General features: G+C 41.5%; 1 protein-coding gene across 6 annotated transcripts in view; it reads left to right on the top strand.

Annotated features, from left to right (window-relative positions):
- The window catches only part of Musk (muscle associated receptor tyrosine kinase), a 90,624-nt gene extending 69,689 nt beyond the window's left edge, over window positions 1-20,935 (top strand). For 2 of the 6 annotated variants that reach the window (XM_032889796.1, XM_032889803.1), the window contains 6 exons: window positions 1,583-1,846; window positions 3,256-3,431; window positions 14,099-14,294; window positions 14,702-14,893; window positions 16,348-16,496; window positions 20,129-20,813. In XM_032889796.1, the coding sequence (XP_032745687.1) occupies window positions 1,583-1,846; window positions 3,256-3,431; window positions 14,099-14,294; window positions 14,702-14,893; window positions 16,348-16,496; window positions 20,129-20,811 (1,660 nt within the window). In that variant the 3' untranslated portion in view covers window positions 20,812-20,813. Of the gene's footprint in view, window positions 1-1,582; window positions 1,847-3,255; window positions 3,432-4,058; window positions 4,083-14,098; window positions 14,295-14,701; window positions 14,894-16,347; window positions 16,497-20,128 lie in introns of all 6 variants that reach the window. The other 4 variants (XM_032889812.1, XM_032889818.1, XM_032889780.1 and 1 more) reach the window with 3 other exon arrangements.
- Window positions 20,936-21,304: the final 369 nt, after the last annotated feature.

The following is a 21,304-nucleotide window of genomic DNA, read 5'->3' as shown; positions in this document are numbered from 1 at the left end:
GGAGCCAAGCAAAGCATTTGTGCCATCTAAAGTTTTTATTCAAAACCTATTTGACTCCCCTCTTTAGTTCTTTTATACTTTTAGGGGGGTTATTTGGTTAATATTTAAAAAAATAAGTAAGGATTCATTTCTTTAAGTCACTCTAATATTGTTCCAAAGATATGCTAAGGTTTCAACAAGGAAGCAGCAGGGATTCAGAGAGAAACTGACTATTATTTTATTTCTGAAGTCATTTTTAAAATCAATTTTCTATGATGTCCTTTTCTTTTCCAAAAAAATGTGTTATGCTTGTGTAATTACAGGAAAGACATCAATGTGTTCTATATTTTGATGTTCATGGGGAAAAACAAAAAACAAAAATTACCTTCTGTCTGTGGTGAACACTTGATGTTAGAGCCTGGATGAATAACTCTGAGGTCAGAGACATGGGAAGAATTATTTACCTTTTATATGGAGCAAGATTTTTTTTTCTGTTCTTAGCAAGAGATAACACACCAAACCCTTTGTAAACCCGGCTGAGCTATTTCTTTATTCGTTATTATTCTGCCTTTTTTTTTTTTTACTTTGGCAACCATGACTCTAAATGTTTTTCTTAGGTGCCAGCATGGATTGAGTTTCCTAAGTAGGTTATTTTCTTATTCAAGGCTTTTTAAAAAAAATTTTAAATATCCACTATTAATTAAATGGTACATTTATGATTCTGATGGCAAATTAGTAAATAACCAATCCATACTGAAACCCTTGTATTCGAGTGTACTGTGTCTTATTCCAACAGGTTCGTTTCAAAGACCAGACAGTGTTGGCTTATAGAGTATCCATTTTCAAACTCAGTGTTCCTTAACCATTTAAAAGTTGATGAACTTCAGTGGATTAGATTTTCTTATTTTCAATCTTTTATGTAATGGTAACACAAAGCTAAATCTTAATAGTAAACATCTAAAATTAATAGTATACATTTAAATAAGAAAAAATGATCTAAGTTTCCCATCCAGATAATGATAGAGGTCTGACAGAAACTATAATATACAGTGAACCATGACGCTGCCTCACATGCAAATGTTCAGTAAGGGTTGTCAGGGAGTCTCTGAGTTACCACTGCCCCAATAAACAAGTGACGACGTAGCCCACATGGGAATGTACTGAGCACTGCAGAAACAGACCGTTCTTAAAGCTAAGGTTTTTCCGTGGGAGCAATTGTTATGTTCTCTCGTCTGTTATCTGCCGGGATGAATGCTTTCCTTGGATTATACCAGTTTATGTGCAGGAAATATGTGAGCTGACTGCAGTTAGAACAATCATATCTATGTGTAACATAAACAACAAAAATGCCCAAATTCACTCTGCTGTTGACCATTTCCAAAGCTTGCCACAGCCTTTGCCACAGCCTGAGGTGTCTAGAGATGACCGGGTTGGTGCCGGAAATGGAGAGAATATTCATAAGAAACATTTCAATACATTTGTCAGGACAGTCTCTCTATTTCCGTGATGTGTGTGTGTGTGTGTGTGTGTGTGTGTGTGTGTGTGTGTAATGGATGCCAAGAAATTGCTGATGATTGGCTTTGCCCTTCATCACCTCTTTCAGCAAATCACAGAAAGAAAGCAAAGGCTACTGTGCCCAGTACAGAGGGGAGGTGTGTGATGCCGCCCTGGCGAAAGACTCTCTTGTCTTCTTCAACACCTCCTATCCCGACCCTGAGGAGGCCCAAGAGCTGCTGATCCACACTGCGTGGAATGAACTCAAGGCTGTGAGCCCACTCTGCCGGCCAGCTGCCGAGGCTCTGCTGTGTAATCACCTCTTCCAGGAGTGCAGCCCTGGAGTGCTACCTACTCCTATGCCCATTTGCAGGTAAAACTTTGAAAATGAGCCAGTAAAAAATTGCGTTTTTTGCCTCACTGTATGCCAACAGTTTGCCAAAGAAGGAATTGCCATGAGAGGAAGGTCAGACAAATTTTGCCATTCGCCCAAAAGAACTAATTAAAAGCACGAAATCCCTCCCATTATAACCACTGAAGGCAATCTATGATACAAATGCTCTGAACTTACAGAAAATCTTAGAGTCTGGGTCAGTCAGAAAGTTGTCTTGTGTACGGCAAACAAGCTCTGTGACGTACGTGTGCATATGCATGCACACACAAGTAAAACTCGCTCCTTTATAAGGACATAGGACCCCTGTCATACCCCTCCCTGTGTGTGTGTGTGTGTGTGTGTATGTGCATGTAATGTATTTTAGTGTGTATGTGAGTGAATACGTGTGTATGCATGTGCGCATGGGTGTGTGTGTGTGTGTGTGTGTGTGTGTGTGTCTGTACTGGGCTAAACCCAAGCCCTTTAGTACTTTAATTATTTTCCCTTTTAAGTTATTGTCCTTTTATTATTAGGCCTACCAATCTTAACTTGGAATTACCCAGGTTTCTCTTGATGTAGTTTGTCCTAGTACACTCGAATAGACATTAACGTCCAGATTTTAGTTAGCCCGTTCAGTCTTTCTTCAGCGGTTCCACTCATTATACAACATCTCCAAACCTAAGGGCTACACTGAGGGCGGGGCTCTGCTTCTCCAGCGCAGGGCTGGCTAAGGAACCCAAAGTGCCCCTGTCAGCTGTTACAGGAGATGCTGCCGTTTTTCAGGGACCAACGCAGGCAGAACCTCTAAGTGTAGCCTGCTCCTTTCTCCAGCTCTGCCCATCAGCCCAGATGTGATGGCTTCTCTTCCTTAGTTTGTATGTTCTTTAAGTTGTCAACTTGGTTTCTATATCTTTATTTTTAAGGTTTACTTATTTATTCTATTTTATGTGTATAAATGTTTTTCTCTATGCATGTATGTGCACCATTTAAGTGCCTTTTGCATCCCCAAGAGCTAGTTACAGGTGGTTGCGAGCCACCACATGGGTGCTGGGAATTAAACCTGGTCTTCTGCAAGGGTAGCAAACAAGTGCTTTTACTCTGAGCTATCTCTCCAGCCCCTGTTCCTTTGTTTTTAATATGAACTTTGAGAGAAGATCTACCAGGACTCTTATCTAATTCATTCTAAATTTGAAAAAAACAAAACTAAACAAGATAGCATTTAACTTCACAGCGTAATACACCGTGTCTTTAATGTCTTGCATTATTTAAGGTATAGTCATTTCAAAAATGCTTTTATAAGGGAAACACTACAATGTGACGATGTTTCAAAAATACAAAATTTAAGCCCCACTGCAAGTTTGGCTTCAACTCGTCATGATTCATCAAGTCTTGCTTGACTTACATTTTAGAGAGTACTGCTTGGCAGTAAAGGAGCTCTTCTGTGCAAAGGAATGGCTGGCAATGGAAGGAAAGACCCACCGCGGACTCTACAGATCCGGGATGCATCTCCTCCCGGTCCCGGAGTGCAGCAAGCTTCCCAGCATGCACCAGGACCCCACAGCCTGCACAAGACTGCCGTATTTAGGTAACAAAGAATTTCCTCCAGACTTTGGAAGTTAAGGAAATTTTTTTTTTCTTACTGTTTTCAGCCACGTTAAGGTGTGTACTTAAAGCTCCTAACATTTTTAGGCTTTCTAGGCTGTTCTAATAATATTTTTCGCTTTGCCATTTCTACACACAAAATAGCAGAATCATAATGCCCTCCTAATTGCATAGGTTATCATAAAAACTCAGTTCACTTGTTTTCAAATAAATTAAAGGGCACTTTTAACTGCTGCTTGGATCTTGCTTTATTTCTTACTGGATCTTACAAGTTTTCTGGAATGTATGCAAAAACGGCTAGGAAACATCTTACAGTTTGTCAGAGGAATGGCGTAACGGAATAAATAATCCTCTTCCTTAGCCAACGATGCAGATTTTTTAAGCATGCAGAAATAAGCCACATGTTTGAAAATGCTGACCTCATCAAACACAACTGAGCCACTGCATGACGACTGGTTTAATTTCAAAGATGCACTCTTCACATTTGAACGCTCGTCTGTCATTCATTTAAATGCTGAGCGGGAAAGCCGTGTTTCTTAGCTATAGTTCACAGGGTCTAGGAGGTATCTTAACACTTACTTAAAACCGATTTTTATCCTTTCCCCCTCAGATTATAAAAAAGAAAACATAACAAGTAAGTAATTTTGTTTGTGCCTCTGAAATCTGTGTCTGTAAGTGGATTCGTGCATGTATATTTATACTACGCTTCTCTAAAGCCAGAACACAGTGTACTGGGCGAGCATCATTAGCGCCTGTGCACAAGTGTCGGACGGAGCTCATCGGAGCCCTTAGCTTCTGGCTTCAAAGTAGAACATGGAGACTGTGTGACACTTAGTGAGGGGAACAAATACTATCTTCTATCTCAAGATGGCTGGCCTGTTTTATACTTCATATGTTTGCAAACTCAGTCCAGTTTAAATGTAGCCTTCTGATTCTGCAGTCACAATTTTGTATTATGTAATTATTTTTGGATGGAAACAAATACTATTTTTTTTCTCTATTGAGGTGATTTGTGATCTTTATTTGTGACAAGTATATCTGTTTTGAAAAAAAGGTGTAGTTTTTTTCCTTTTTCTTTTTTCTTTCATCTTCTGTCAGTCTTTGAGCTTTTATACATACATTCAATATTAATTATACAATATTTATTTGGCCCAAGTGGGAAAATGAAAAAGACAGTAAATCACCTATATTCTCACTTTTCAAAATTTTTTGTTTTAACTCTAAAAATTAACCATTCTACTAGTAAGGGAGAGGTAAGTCCTTAGTATGTCATTGGAATCTTATTTCTGATTGTGTTCATTTATTAGTAGCTCTTTGAGAGTTTTATACAACATAATTTGATAATCTTCACCCCTCTACTCAACTCTTCCCAGATCAATCTCGTTTCTCTACCCACTAAACTCTGCATCCTTCAAAAATGAAACCTTCAAGACCAATCTGGGCCGTAGTCTTTATCTGAAGAACTGGAAATTTCCTATCCTTCTTTCAAGGTGCTCAAATAGAGTAGGGATTTCGGTGGTGAGAAGGAACAAGTTCATGGCCAATTCAATGCCAACAGACATTCCACATCGGAGCCACATCCTACATGCTGGCCGTGTTTAGATATGATGTCATTAAGTAGCTCAGGCTGGCCTCAAACGTTTTGGCTTTGGTTTTGGAATTCTGTGATTGCGGATGCCCGCATGCATTGGCTCAGAATGATTCTCTATTCATTCTGCAAATTGACATCAACTAAAAAACTTTGGAAAGTATGGCTGCCTGGGGGTCCCCCACATACATATTCCACTGTATTTGGTGTGGAGTGCAATCTAGGGTTTGAGATTTCTTTTAAGTTTTTTTTTAATTGGACATATTTGAGGAGTATTGTATCATGCTTTAATATCCTGCAGAATGTTCAACTTCAGATAAGCCTGTCCCTTACGTACCTATATATCACGTCTTTGATGTAAAAAGACTGAAAATCCTTTCTCCCAACTTACCTGTAATATACAATACTCTCCTCTGAGTGTAAAATAGAACAACGCAGTTTTTGTTGTATTAGTTAGGACTTCATTGCTGTGACACCATGACACCATGACCACAGCAAGTCTTATAAAGGAAAGCATTTAAATCGGAGCTGGCTTACACTTCCAGAGGTTTTGTTCATTATCATCATGGTGGGAAACGAGGTGGTATGCAGGCAGGTGTGGTGCTGGAGAAGGTGCTGAGAGGTCTACCACAGGCAGCAGAAAGAGATTGTATGCCACACTGGGTACAGTGTAGAAGACCGCAAAGCCTACCCCCGCAGTGACACACTCCTCCACCCTACTTTAATAAGGCCACACCCCTAATAGACCACTCTCTATGGGCAAGCATCAGACGCGCATTAGTCTATGGAGGTCATTTCTATTCCAACCACCACAGTCGGGTTTTATTCTTGTTGCTTCAGGATACCCTGTTTTCAGTATAATGCGTGCAACACTAAGTGAAATGATTTTAAAAGGGCCATTGGGAGGGCAAGACAGCTCAGAGGGTAAATCCTAATGGAGCAATCCCTGGGACCCACAGGAAGAAGGAGAGAAATAACTCCTATAAGCTGAAATACTGAGCACCACAAACTAGCTACAGATACCGATTTCCTAGTCTTTGAAAAGCAATTTTATGAGATGTTTGATACATTTGGGAAAATTAGTTCCAAATGTTGTAAAGGGATCATTTTTTTTTTCTGCATGTAGGTGAGTAATGTCTAGGCTCTCTGAGTTAAAAGCAAGTAGTCATCTCTGTTATCTTAGGGTGGGTTAGTAACCTAACAAAACGTCCTTATTACATACAACAACTTGTGTTCTATGGAATGCAATAAGTCCTCAAATATTTCTTGCTTTATGATTTTTAAAAAGATCTTATTTCATTTATTATTCTATGTGTGTGTGTATGTGTGTATGTGTGTGTGTATGTGTGTATGTGTGTATGTGTATATGAGTGTGTGTATGTGTGTGTGTGTGTGTGTACGTGTGTGTGTGTGTGTGTGTGTGTGTGCTTGCATACTTGTGAGAGTCAGTTCTACTATATTGGTCCTAGGAATCAAACTGAGTTCATCAGGCTCAGCAGTAAACGCCCTGACCCACTGAGCCATCTTGCAGGTCCCGCTTTTTGGTTTCTTAATAAATTCCAAATATCCTTGCTAATTTATTGGGGGGGCAATAGAAGGATTTTTTTTAAAAAAAATATTTTCTACTTGCTCGAATAAGAGAACTAGGGCTTCAGTAGTCTGGGTTTGTTTTACTTTAGTGCCTTTTGCTGAAGTGAAATACCTCCTTGAGCACATCATGACTGTGCCCTATTTACATTACTCTGTGATGAGCATACTGTTGGTCTCTTCTGTGGGATGTCACATACCTTCCAGGCACAGTCAGCAGGGGACATGCCTTCTGTTTCAAAGCTTTTGAAGAAGTACAGTCTGGTTTATTCAGTCATGGAGAGCTATGTTCCACCCATTTTCTTGTCCCTTCCAACTTTCTCATCATTCAAGTACCTAGAGAGTGAAAGACTGTGTACCAAGTCCCAACAAACCAATTGGTACGGTAGGTACACAGTCTTTCTTAAGCCCCCCAACAGCCCTATGACAGTATGTACTGTGAGCGTGTTCCATTCTACATCCTAGTTAATGTGAGAAGCAGGTCAACTGACGTGTCTCTCATGATCTATCTAGTGTTGAGTTAGCCAGTAGTCAAGCCCCAGTTTGTTTGATTCTGGCTACATTATCAAAGTCTAATTTTTAAATTGTTACAGGTTATGTTCTCTATTATCTTCTTTTTTAAAAGAAAATTATTTATTCACTTTACAACCCAGTATCAGCCTTCCTCTCTTCCCAGTACCCCCTCACAAAAGTCCTCCCCCCATTTCATCTTCCCCCTCTTTAAGCACCTCTCTGGGTATCACTCTCCTCCCCACACAAGTCACTGCAGACCTAGGTGCATTCTCTCCCACTGAGGCCAGACACGGTGGACAATTTAGAGGAATGGGATTCGTCGGCAGGCAGGCAGGTAGGCAACAGACTCAGGGACAGCCCCTGCTCCAGTTGTTGGGGGACCTGCATGACAATCAAGTTGCCCATTTGCTATATATCTGCAGGGGTCTCTGTCCAGCCTGTGCTCGCTCTTTGGTTGGTGGTTCAAACTCTGGGAGTCCCCAAGGGTCCAGGTGTTGATCTTCCTGTGGAGTCCCTGTCTTCTTCATGCCCCTCAATCCTTCTCTCAACTCTTCCACATGACTCCCTGAGCTCCATCTAACGCTTGGGTGTGAGTCTTTGCATCTCTTTCCATTGGCTGCTGGGTGGACCCTCTCAGAGGACAGTTATGCTAGGTTCCTGTCTGCAGGAATAACTGAGTATCATTAATAGTGTCAGGGATTGGTTCTTGCCCATGGGACAGGTCTCAATTTGGGGCAGTCACTGATTGGCCGTTCCTTAACTCTCTGCTCTATCTTTATCCCTGCATAACTTGTAGGCAGGATACATTTTTTGGGTTGAAGATTTTTGTGGGTGGGTTGCTGTCTATGTTCATAGCCATAAACTGGAAACAATGTAGATGTCTCTCAACTGGAGAATGGATACAGAAAGTGTGGTTCATTTACACAGTGGAATACTATTCAGCCATTAAAAATAAGTATTCATGAATTTCTCATGCAAATGGATGGAACTAGAAAATATCATCCTGAGTGAGATAGCCCCGACTCAAAGGGACAAGCATGCTATGAACTCACTTATAAGTGGACATTAGCCATAAAGTACAGAATACCCATTCTACAATCAACAGGCCCTACCTAAGAAGCCAAGTAACCAGAAGGGTCCAAGGGAGTATGGTTGAATCTTTCTCAGAAGGGTAAACAAAATAGATATCAGAGGTTGACAGAAGGAGGGAACTGTGTGGAATAGGAGATGGAGAGGGAACAAGACAGGGGGAATAATATACAGGGAGAGCAGGGGAGAAAGAAGGGAGATTGACAGTGGGAAGCCATTCTCTAGGATGTGCCAGGGACCTGGGATTGGGGAGAGGCCCCAGAAGATCTATGGGGTGACTCTAGCTGAGACCCCTAGCAGTGGGGGATATGGATCCTGAAGTGGCCACTTGCTGTAGCCAGGCAGGACTCCAAGTAGAGAGATGTTATCTTCTTTTTTAATTTCCAAGATTTCACATGAAAAGCTTGCCTGATTATTGTAACAGATTTATTCTGAAAGAGATGCCAATGGCTTCTCACATAGTTAGGAGTGAGAAACTCCTGTAGACAAGAATGTTTTTAATGTTACATCATCCAGATAACTTGACAAGCTTTTCATCACCATTTAGATCAATATGTGATTTGTTTCTAAAAATTCAGTTTCCATAAGGGTCAGCTACTATTTTGGCCAAAAATGAAGTAAGAGAGGGAAGGAGGAAGGGAGGAAGGGAGGAAGAGAGGGACAAAAGGAGGAAGGGAGGGAGGGTTTGTAATGCATTAATAATTTAATCATTTGAAATGTTGATTGGATCCATCTTGCAGGGGTGGAAAAGCTAGAAACTAAGAAACTAAACTAAACTAAAATTCACTCCATTAACTGGGAGAACATTTTGGTTATGTTGAACTAAGCTTGGGCCATTATAGTTCTAATAGCTGTTTTGCTGCTCTGTTTTGTTTTGTTTTGTTTGTTTGTTTGTTTGTTTGTTTGTTTTTCTCTCCATTCTGCTGGTTCACTTTGTAGCACAGACTTTAAAACTATTTGGAAATGCATGTCCTATCTCCTTCTAGTTTCTTCCTCTTTACATTAAACACCCTCAGTTCCCAACTTTTTCTGTGAGGTGAGTTCCAAGGCCCTTGCCTACAGTGGGGGAGAATAGTGGATGTTCAGAACTGAATGCAGTAGACAGGTTGTGAGATCTGAAGACTTAGAACATGGTCATTCTCTGTGAGGAAGGCTTGTTCTCTCATTAGTGTAGGGCATACTCATGCCGACTGCCTAATCGTCTCTCTGTGGGCTTGGGGAGGTGGCTCACATAGTAGAGTGTGGAAGCCCAACGATGTGAGTTCAACCCCCAGCACACTTGTAAAAGAGAAGAGCGATGGCCTGCACTCTCAGTCCCAGTGCTGGAGAGGCAGAGATAGGGATTCCTAGGACTCCATTTTTATTTTGAACTAGTTCTTCTCCCAGTATTCTACAAAAATCAGATTCTGCCTTTTTCTTCACGCTCCTCTGTCCTCCACAGAACCTTTAGAATCCCCAGCGAGAGTCTCAGAACACATTGTTTATCTTGTCCTTTGTTTTCCCAGCATTATTGGATTTTCCCCTGGAGATATCCAATCTTGATCCTTATGTAGAGAATTACACAAAGATCCCAGTGATGTTGTCATTATTGATTTAGGTTTGGAAACGTTATGATGATGATGATGATGATGATGATGATGATGATGATGATGATGATAATGATGTCTCTTTTAGATTCAGATGGTCTTTAGTTAAGAGTTGTTTTACATTTTTTTCTCGAAGGAGGTCTTGAGAGAGAATCCTTGAAGGGGTGAATATCATCCAATAGTCTTGTCTTACCTCAGAGACTGAGGCACAATAGCAAAATATGAAGTGGTGCTGCCAGACTAACCAGCCTGTAGAAGGAACTGCATCTTCTCTAGCTTCTGGTTTGGAAAGTAAAACAGTTTCATATGTCCAACTTATATTTTTGTAATTTGTTTTTTGTTTAGCTTTGTTTTCTGTCAAGACTGAAGCTTTTAGATTTTCTCCTTACCTGTGTTCAGCCACGATGGGAATGATGTCATTGGAGCTGAGACATCTTCCTCATGCACAAAGCTGACCGACCAACTGCTGTGCTACTTGTAACCCTCTGTGGTTTTCTCCACTTGCTTCAGGGCAAAGGCCAGATAACTCTGATTGGCATGTGAGACCTTCTTATGACCCAAAGCTGATATCTGCCTTAATTGCAGATATTTCCACCTACAGCAATGAAACCATCAGGTACACATTCGGAGAAGCACAAAGCAGCTTGGTTCCGACCCAGTACATACGATTCTTCTTGTAAAACACTATCTACTCATGCTCATCCCACTCAGGTCTTATAACCCTCCATATCATCTTAGATTTGGCCCGTTAGGATACAACAGCAAAACACACTAGAGGGAGCAGCCTGCAAGCCACAGAAATCTGTTTCTCTGCGTTCTGGGAGCTGACTGTCTAGGATTAAGGCATAGGTGTATTTGGGATCAGGTGAGGACCATGTAAATGGTTGGTGTTGATGGGCTTCAGACACTGCAGTCTTCTCACTGTAATCCCACGTGGCAGAGGGGAAGGCCTCTTGGATCTCTTTGATAAGGGCATGAATCACATATGGCTTTTCAAGAGACACAAACGTTCCGACTACAGATGCTTTCTACTGGTGTTGCCTCTACCTTATTTATGTCTAGTTTACATTTACACTAAAAGATATACACATGCCTAAATCACACTGTCACTGCCCCTACATGTTCTTGAGTATCCGTTACCACTTTTATAACATCCCCTTTCATTTCATTGCTAGCAATCTGCTTCCTTGACAATTAGTTCACAAAGCTCCTGATTCCTAAAAGCCATTAACAATAATCAATATGCTAGTATAAGGATGAGTGATTATTTGGTGATCGTAGGAAAAAGATAAAGTTATAAATCTTATTAAATAAAAATTAAGGATAAAAATGAATTCTAATGGGAATCTTGTTTGGCTATTCGGTTTCAGAGATGTGATTGGCATGGCTCTGGAAAAAACCAGAGCAACTTGTTCTTATGAGCAACAATCAGAGAATCATAATAGAACTATCCAGAAAGGGAGAAATGTTTGAATCCACACAGCAGAACTACTGGTCAAACGATATAAATTCTTCCATTTAAAAAAATAAATCTTACAGAATTATCATAAATATTAGGAACCCATCATTAAAATCTATTTCATAATAATCAGATGTGTGTTTGCATGTATGTGGGTGTAGGTGGGCGGTTTGTGTATGTGTGTGCACAAATGTATGTGAGTAGGTGCACCTGTTCACACGTATGTGGAGACCAGACATTGATGTCTTCCTGTAACACTATCCATTTTATTCCTTTGAGGCTCACCGCTTGGTTAGAAGGGCCAGCCAGGGAGCTCTGGGACCCAGCGGTCTGTGCCCATGCCCATCGCTGGGGTTGCAAACACATGACATCACACTCTGCTTTATCTAGAGAGCCAATTTTCTGATACTTTTTTGAAAAAAAAATTACTCATATACTTCCTGGTTTTACCATATCAACTTCACAAATTATACTATCTCACATATCATATACATTATGAATAGCTGTCTAAAATCAAGATATAAAAAATAGATATTGATCTATATCTTTGAATAATGATTCCTACTGTTTGTAGAATGAGAAGTTTAGCTGACTCAAAGCTTCCTTTGGATTGAAGGAGCTTGGGGGGACTGTGGACCTGTGTCGAAACCTGGGAAGTCGAAGCCCATCACTGCTGTGTCTTGATAAGGCAAACTGTCACCAACTCCACACAGATGTTTACTGCTGTATTGAGTATCTTCCTGTCCCATATGCCTTTCTAAGTCACAGCAATGACCGTGTTTGACCTCTATAGTTCAAAAACACTTGCTTGGCCAATGGTAGCCAGTAGTATTCGCTATGTCCACTACTAGACTAGAAGTCAGAGGTAAACACTCCCTATAACCTGTACTTTCCTGAATGCTCTGTCTCAAATGGCCCTGGGCACTTTCTGTATTAAAGCTTTTCTTTTGTTCAGTTGGAAATGCCGAGCTGTTCTCACTCCAAACTAAGAAGGCAGACACAGGCACTATTCATAACCGTCACTTTAGAAATGCCAGTTTTCAAACATCATTGGCTCCTGTTGAAATATGGATTTTTCTTTTGTTTTTGATTTTTGTATTAATTAATATCTTCCTGTTTGTGGAGCCTGTATTTTCTTCCTGTGTTGGGATCAGTCAGCAATTGCTCCCTTAGACACTTCTAAAGCTCTGTCAGATAACTGGTGTGTACCTTTTTCTTTTGTGCTGTTTACTGGGCTGCATATTAGCACTGTAGATTGCTTAACAGGTCAAAATAATGTTCTCTACATGGGACACTTTGTGATAGTTAGAATTTTACCTCTCCCAAGTCTCACAGAGTGTGTTTGTCATTACACCATGTCTTTTAAAAGTAATTTCTTGCCTATGGTTCTACTCATGTATACTTTTTATTCAAATTTGGTAACTACTGTATTCCTATCATTTTCTCTAAGATTTTTAAAATGTAATTGCATAATTATGTACTAGTTTGTCTTTATTGATCTTTGAGTCTCTTGAGATAACCCTCTTCTTTCTTAATTGCTGCTTTCGTGGCTTTTGTTGTTTTTTCCAATTAAAATTCCACTCATCAAACCATGTTCTAAATATTTAAAAGACTGGAAATTCTACTTGTCTCTGTCATTTGTGGTATGTGTGGTCTCCCTTGGCAACCTCTGCTTGCATATGGGTACCATTGTGTCCCTTGCTTCCCTTTGTTCTCAAGAGTTGCTGTTGCTTGTCTGAAGTCCCACATTCCGTCCATCCTCTTCCTCGTGTCTAACAGAAGAAGATAATGTTTATCAGTAAATAGAATTTTGGACCAATTTCATACATGTCGTTAAGACTTTTGTTTTCTGACCTATACCAATGACTACTTTTAATATTTTTAACCAGAAGAGTTACAGATCTTTCTTTTTCTTCATAGTCCTGTTGGATTTTATTTAGCCTCTCACTATATTCATTTTTGGTGAGAGAACAGAGCTTATGATTTATGGTTTTGAAATGTATTGAGGTTTTTCTCTGTGGCCTGGCATTAGCCACTCTAGCGTCCCCCAGATATTTGAAGAATTAATCTCTCTTTTTAAGCTCGAAAGTCGATTCTCGGATGTCAAGAGTCTTTTTGGTCATGTATAAAATATTCTGGGTTCCTGGTTTTGTCTTTATTCACTCTACACAGAAGAGTCAAGGTTCGTGAGCTGAGGTTGTCTAAACATCTCTACCACGCTCTCGAGCTGCAAGCAGACCAGCAGAGGTGCAGCATCTGCAGATTTCCAACGCAAACGCAGATTCCTTCCACTGGCTTTTAAATCTCTTGGCCTCCTACATGGGAGCTTGATGAGAGTTTACGTTTTAGGTGAATTGGTTTCTGCTCCTTTATGTTACTATGATTTCGTCTTTCATCTTCGTCATTTTTTATTATTTATAAACCTACTAGACACACACACACACGCACACACACACACACACACACACACACTTCAAATGTTCTCACCTTCAGCTGCAGTCTTTATGTGAAAACATTTTAAGTGATTTTTTTAAGTGTATAATTTTCTGAGCATAGTCAGTCATAAACAGTAGGTAAGGAACCTAAGCCTGGGGTTTGCATTTCTTTTAGGAAAGCGTATTTCTCCTCTGACTCTCCCCTTCCTTACAAATGAACCTCGTTGGATTATTAGCACTGCACTTCATACATAACAGAGGAGAACCGGATACACGGTAGAGAAGCTGACACACTAGCACCTTCTTAAGGTCGTGGTGGTGAGTGCTTCGGTGCAAAAACTGATTTCTAAAGGTTCCAAAATAAGCACGGAGGGCTCTTTTGTTTGTTTGCAGCATTCCCGTCCATAACGTCCTCCAAGCCGAGCGAGGACATTCCAAACCTGCCTGCTTCCACGTCTTCCTTCGCTGTCTCGCCTGCGTACTCCATGACTGTCATCATCTCCATCATGTCCTGCTTTGCGGTGTTTGCTCTCCTCACCATCACTACTCTCTATTGCTGCCGAAGGAGAGAGTGGAAAAATAAGAAAAGGTGAGGATGCCGCTGCAGCCCCACCCACGCCCTCACTTTTCGAATTGGGGAGGAGAAATGTCAATCACACCACCATTGTTTCACGGCCACCATACCCTGGCTTTACAATAGACACCCCAACTTTGAACTTTAAAAAGGTTACATGTATCAAAGTCAGCTTTTACAGCAGACAGAACTTAAAACATCATTTGGGTGGAAATGGCTACTCCTTTACCCTTTCTTCTCCCTCTGCTGTTGCTGATACGGATGGTGACAAAATGTCCTATTAGCTGAAGACCAAGCAACATACTTTCTTGTTGCCAAGCCCAAGAGTCTCCAGCCATCTTAGCTCTATGTATTCCTAAGCATCTTTAAGGATCTAGGTCTAAGTGTGGCGGCCATTGTTGATCGCGCCCTCTCACCCGCAGAGAGTCGGCAGCGGTGACCCTCACCACATTGCCTTCCGAGCTCCTGCTGGACAGGCTGCATCCCAACCCCATGTACCAGAGGATGCCACTCCTTCTGAATCCCAAGTTGCTCAGCCTGGAGTATCCGAGGAATAACATCGAGTATGTCAGAGACATCGGAGAGGGAGCGTTTGGAAGGGTCTTTCAAGCGAGGTAAAGTTAACTATGGGGGGAGGAAATCTCTTCCAGAGTTTACTATGTTTGAAAATTTCTCAGATTATTAGACTTGCTGACTGTGGCTACAAGTTATTATCATGTGTTTTTACATCATGTGTTTGTATTGAATACTTTGTAAGCTTTTATTTTTTATTTTACCTGTGTTGGTTTTGTGCCTGCATGTTTGTCTGTGATGTGGGTGCAGTACCCGGCTACTGCCAGGTGCTTACAGATGTGTGTAAGCCACTCTTGGAGTCCTCTGGAAAAACAGTGTTCTCAGCCATCTCTCTATCTCCACCTGCTTTATTGTAAATCTTAATGCCCCCCCTTCACTAGAAGGTAGCATATCTATAAAGAACTTAGCTTGCTGAATGTAAATGTATAATTTATAGAAAATCCCATAAGCGTTAATTAGAAATTACTAGCAATCCATAGTTTCTTCCTAGGAAATAATTTTCATATGTTTTAGCCATAATTTCTATTTACTTCTTTTTTATTTTTCTTTTGTCAATCTCTGCCTCATTTAAAGTTTCCTTTGATTTAGTGTTTAAGAACTCAGAGCTGGACTTCTGTGGACATTAAATAGACATTTATAGAATAACAAAACAAAGGGGAATGTAAAAATTCAAAAACTCAGTGAGTTCAGGAAATGGGTATATGTTACAGTCAATCATAGCCCATTTTGTATGAAATGGAATAAAATACCTACTCTGCGTGGCCACAGATCCACAGACACATAGCTAGGGTAACAGAATGTGGGCTTGGATTTCAATGCTAGTACTAGTCTCATCCTTGAGCATTTGCAATCCTACTTCCACCTAAAGTAGCCTTGATACTGGGGTTACATTTAAGGTGAAATTTCGCACACTTACTGTGCAATTGGCAAGATGCAACTTTACCCTGTATTAGGGAAGGACATGCAGTCAGCCATAGTCTCCACCCTCAAGGAATTTAGATTTAGGTTAACCAGTAGGGGATCTCTCTCTCTCTGTCTCTCTCTGTCTCTCTCTCTCTCTCTGTCTCTCTCTCTCTCTGTCTCTCTCTCTCTTGTCTCTGTCTCTCTGTCTGTCTCTGTCTGTCTCTGTCTCTGTCTCTCTCTGTCTCTCTGTCTCTGTCATTCTGTGTCTCTCTCTGTCTGTGTCTCTCTGTCTCTCTCTCTGTCTCTCTCTCTGTCTCTCTCTCTCTCTCTCTCTCTGTGTGTGTGTGTGTGTGTGTGTGTGTGTGTGTGTGTGTGTGTGTTTCTCTAGCTGGTAAATAATCGTCAAGCACAGCCTGTGTCAAGAATAACTAGTTAATTTCTTATTCGCATCAGGAAACGTAAGCACGACTTACTGCTGTTGTCTTGCTTCACTTTGTGGCTCTGGAAAAGGCTGCATAATTGTGGGGTGTACAGATATGAGTAAACATAATCTTGGGGGTACAAACACCCCCACCTGTGGTCTTTCTGTCAGGGCCCCAGGCTTGCTTCCTTATGAACCCTTCACGATGGTGGCCGTGAAGATGCTGAAGGAGGAGGCCTCCGCAGACATGCAGGCAGACTTTCAGAGGGAGGCAGCCCTCATGGCGGAGTTTGACAACCCCAACATTGTGAAGCTCTTAGGTATGAAAACTGAGGAAAGGCTGTTCCTCCGACAAGAGGTTTTCTAAGCTTCTCTTTTTTTAACTCTTACTTACTTACTTATCCCTTTGCCTTACTCTCTGGTCGGTGGGATATGTCTCTTCCTTTCCTAATTTAGCCTCTTCCCCTACTTCCCAAAAATTTCTTCTACCCCAGACTCTGTGTTTCACAGATACCTGCTCTGATTCCCAATTTTCTGTCTTTGTTGCCTCTTTTCCGGTTCAAATTATTTTCAACTGTCTCCTTATGAACGGAGTTTCCTTGACACTAATTCACCATCACAAAAGTTAAGGCATACACACACACACACACACACACACATACACACACACACTATTAATCATTTGTCCATTTTCTTTTCTCCTTAACTAGAATAGCACAATTTAAATACTATTTTTATTCATTTTTGTGTCCTCATTTCATCACAGATTCATAAATTTAGCACATGTTAATAGAATAGTTATTTATTTACACAGAAATAAGTAAAACTTTTACCAGTCTTGAGGAGCTTACAGTGGCCTTAGGAGACAGCAGGAGTGGGCATGTATAGATGTGGCTTATATTCCTCCTGATTTGTTTTAAAACTCAAAGCAAAGGAAAACTTTGTGGAATGTGACTAATAACTTTGAAGACTGCAGTGGACATGTGACACTTGTGTAGGGACCTGGCAGGGGTGAGAGGATGGCAGTGGAGATTGCTGAAGAATGAGATGCACCAGCACAGACCCCATGGCAAAGTTATTCAGTGCTTAGAGAATACAAGATGGTGCTGGGAAGATGGTTCCCTGTGCATACAGTGCCCACAGCAACAACATGAGAGCCTGAGTTTGGATCTCCAGCAACCATGCAAAGGCCTGGCATGGTGACACATGCCTGTAAATGCCAGCACTAGGGAAGTTGAAACAGGAGTATCCCTGGGCCTTGAAGCTAGCCAGCCTACAGAAATTGGTGAGCTTCAGGATCAGGGAGAGACTCTATCTCAAGAACATAAGATGGGGAGAAATTAAGATAGACACTAGTCATCCGTGTCCATACTCCATGCTCACATGTACCTGCATACACATATACCCTTACATGCAAACATTAATATATGTATATATACATACATGTGAGAGAGAAAGGAGGGAGGAGAAGGAAGGAGGAGGAGGAGAAATAGAAAAGCGATGGGATGGTTTGAGAGAGTTATGTAAGACTAGATCAGCTAGTAAATGCAGTGGGGAGATTGGAGGACCCTACTAGGCCTTCTAACAAAGAACCAAAGAATACCACGAGTGGGAGAATTAGTCTTCCTCAGGGAAGAGCTCACCAAGTCTTATCCAGTTCCAGCTCATCAGCCCTGAAAATATTCATACAAGTAACATTATACGGACTGACCAGGTTGTATTTAGAAATATATTTGTATTGTATACATGGACATATATGTATGTAATAACATTCAAAAAGAGACCACGAAGGGGAGGGGGAGGGGCTGGGGGGGGAAACATCAAAATGTAAATAAGAAATACTCAAGTTAATAAAGATTAAAAAAAAGAGAGACCACGAATGAGAGTAAAAAGAGGAAATGAGTTATATTATACTCTCAAAAATTAAAGAAAACTTCCTGACTTTTACCGTAAGTAAATGGGAATCAGTAAGAACTCTGAACCACAAAGTGCCAAGCCATGACGTGAAGTGATTGACAGTTTTTCTCCAGGACGTTCCTGGCTGGGTTGTTGAGCAGATGTGAAGGGGTAGAATGAAAACAAGGAGATAGAGGATGTTATCATTCAATGTGCAGAAGGACATTGGTACGGGCCAGGGAGTGCGGGTACGGTAATGAGAAGGGACTGGGGTCTGTGTGCAATTAGAAGGTGGAGCCAAGAAATCCCCGGAGACAGCAGATGTGAGCTGTGCGACAAGGAGGGAGAGCAAGGGGAAGACAAGACATGTTTCGGCTGAGTGAGGATAGTAATAGACATTCCTTCAAGAGTCATGAGCTAGAACTATCTGGAAGAGTTGAAAAGACAATGTGAATGCCAGATCCCTTCTACTGCGTTGGTCTATACCTCTGTTCACCACCAATCAGGCTCAGAAAACCTAACAATAGAGCTTAAAGGAGTCAGACAATATGTTTCCTTTTAAAACTTTTGTTTAGCTTGAAAGCCCTCGACCAGGATCCACAATGAGAACCAAACTGAGACACTGTTTTGTTGCAAAAGAATTTAAACTGTTCCTTTGACTGTTGATGTATTCTTATGTGTGTCTGCAATTTTACCACATCCCTGGTCCCCTGGGCTGATTCTAACTCTAGCCAGGTACAGTGAGTACACTGCCTTGTGGTTATTGCATAATGTGTTTCTACATCACTAGTGAGAGTGTCTCTCAAATTTCTCTCTTGTCTCTTGTCTCTTAACCGACAAGAACTAAGATTGATTTATAGTGTCTGTAGTCCCAATGCTTGGAGGTAGAAGAAGGATCAGGAGTTAAAAGTCACAATTGCCTCCAAGTAGATCTGAGGACAGCCACGAGACTCTGTCACACACACACACACACACACACACACACACACACACACACACACACACACACACACACACACACACCATTTTTTTCTTGCAAGAAATATGTTGTCTTGGGCTTTCTAATGACAGAATTCTTTCAAATCAAATTTAACTAGTGCAGCAACATCAAAGCCATTTAATGATACGGGTAAATAAATGACTAAATGATTGTTGACAAGACCAAGAGAAGAGCCTGTAGGAGGCGCTAGGAAGAGTGATCAGCATTTGATTTCCTTTGTAATGTACACACTGTCTGCTAGAATCCCTTGAATTACAAACATAACTAGAAAAGCCCCTATTCCTCCTTTCTCTTCTTTCTTGCAAACTGAGACTTCTAATTTTTCCCCTGAAAAAAATAAATCTGACAGTCTACTTTTACTGTGATGTGAAATTATGCCTATCAGATTTCATGGTGCAAGCCCGATATTCATATGCAGTTTTCTCATATATAGTAATGTGCTAAGATTTTTTTTCAAACCCCTTCTTAACACTGTGCATAAAACTCCGTGTATATGAACATTGCTTTCTTTATAGAATGAACATCAATGATGAAATTCTAAATTTCAAACGCCACCTAAGAAGGTCCTCGAAGAGAATTATTTTTATTGTTCTTCCTAAATGTGGTAGATTTTCCTCATTCTCACTTTTTCAGACATCCCACACATTCCCAGGAATACCCATTCCTGAATCCACTCACCATAAGTTACTGTGCACCTGCTGTCCAGATACCCGGCCAGTCTGAGTGATTTAAAGAATTGGGGGCATGATCTCTCCATTCCAAGAGATAAAATGTTGGGGAAACATCGCTAATACAATGAGTGAGCATGAAGTCGGGTGGTAGTGTATGTGGAAAGACAACAGAGGGAAAATGTAAGAATCAAGGGGTCAGGAAAGAAAAGAAATACACGGAATCTTACCAGGTACCAGGGGATGTTGAAGTAAAGAAATGGGAGTCAGAATATGATTAACACGGTCTATAAAAGTGGGGCACCATCCTTTCTCGTCTAGTCCCTTGATTTTGGTGTGTTCTTTCCTTGTGGAAAGATTCGGTCTAACGATGATATTTTGACTGCAGGTGTGTGTGCTGTTGGGAAGCCAATGTGCCTGCTCTTTGAATATATGGCCTATGGTGACCTCAATGAGTTCCTCCGAAGCATGTCCCCTCACACTGTGTGCAGCCTCAGCCACAGTGACCTGTCCACGAGGGCTCGGGTGTCCAGCCCTGGTCCTCCACCCCTGTCCTGTGCGGAACAGCTCTGTATTGCCAGGCAAGTGGCAGCTGGCATGGCCTACCTGTCGGAGCGCAAGTTTGTCCACCGGGACTTAGCTACCAGGAACTGCCTGGTTGGGGAGAACATGGTGGTGAAAATTGCAGACTTTGGCCTCTCTAGGAACATCTACTCCGCAGACTACTACAAAGCGGATGGAAACGATGCTATACCTATCCGCTGGATGCCACCCGAGTCTATCTTCTACAACCGCTACACCACGGAGTCAGATGTGTGGGCTTATGGCGTGGTCCTCTGGGAGATCTTCTCCTATGGACTGCAGCCCTACTACGGAATGGCCCATGAGGAGGTCATTTACTATGTGAGAGATGGTAACATCCTTGCCTGCCCTGAGAACTGCCCCTTGGAACTGTACAACCTCATGCGCCTATGTTGGAGCAAGCTGCCTGCAGACAGACCCAGCTTCTGCAGTATCCACCGGATCCTACAGCGCATGTGCGAGAGAGCAGAGGGAACGATGGGCGTCTAAGGTTGACCGTGCTCAAACAACACCCACGAGGACCTTTTCAGACTGCGAGCTGGAGGGGTCCTAAAGCAGAGGCCGGATAAGACCAGATAGGAAGAGTTTAACTCTGGCACGTGCCAGTTGATTGCTTGCCAGGAGAAGCAGAGGGTGAATAGCCATAGGGTTGAAGGGTCACATCGAAATAGGTAGTTGGAGATACAGGCTAGCAGAGAGAACAGTGGGCAGCTCTTCTCCCTCATAGGGCAGTTTCTAATACTTACCGCATAATAAGAGCATCGCTCGTTATGTTCCCACATCACCTCTCAGCGCGAGACTGTTGTGCTTAGGTTGAATACCACGCTAGATGGGCAGCTTCATTTTTAACGGAAGACGTCCTACCCATTGCAAAAGCGGCCTGTCTTTGTGTGTACTTAGGTAACAGACAGAAAACTGAAGTCGGAATCCATTCTAGACGAGCGGCAGGTTTTCTGTTGTTTACATTCTTGCACTGAATGTG

The sequence above is a fragment of the Rattus rattus genome, chromosome 1, assembly GCF_011064425.1.
Source record: "Rattus rattus isolate New Zealand chromosome 1, Rrattus_CSIRO_v1, whole genome shotgun sequence".
Lineage (NCBI taxonomy): Eukaryota > Metazoa > Chordata > Mammalia > Rodentia > Muridae > Rattus > Rattus rattus.
The sequence above is the reverse complement of the archived record's forward strand: the minus strand, read 5'-3'. Positions and strand labels throughout refer to the sequence as shown.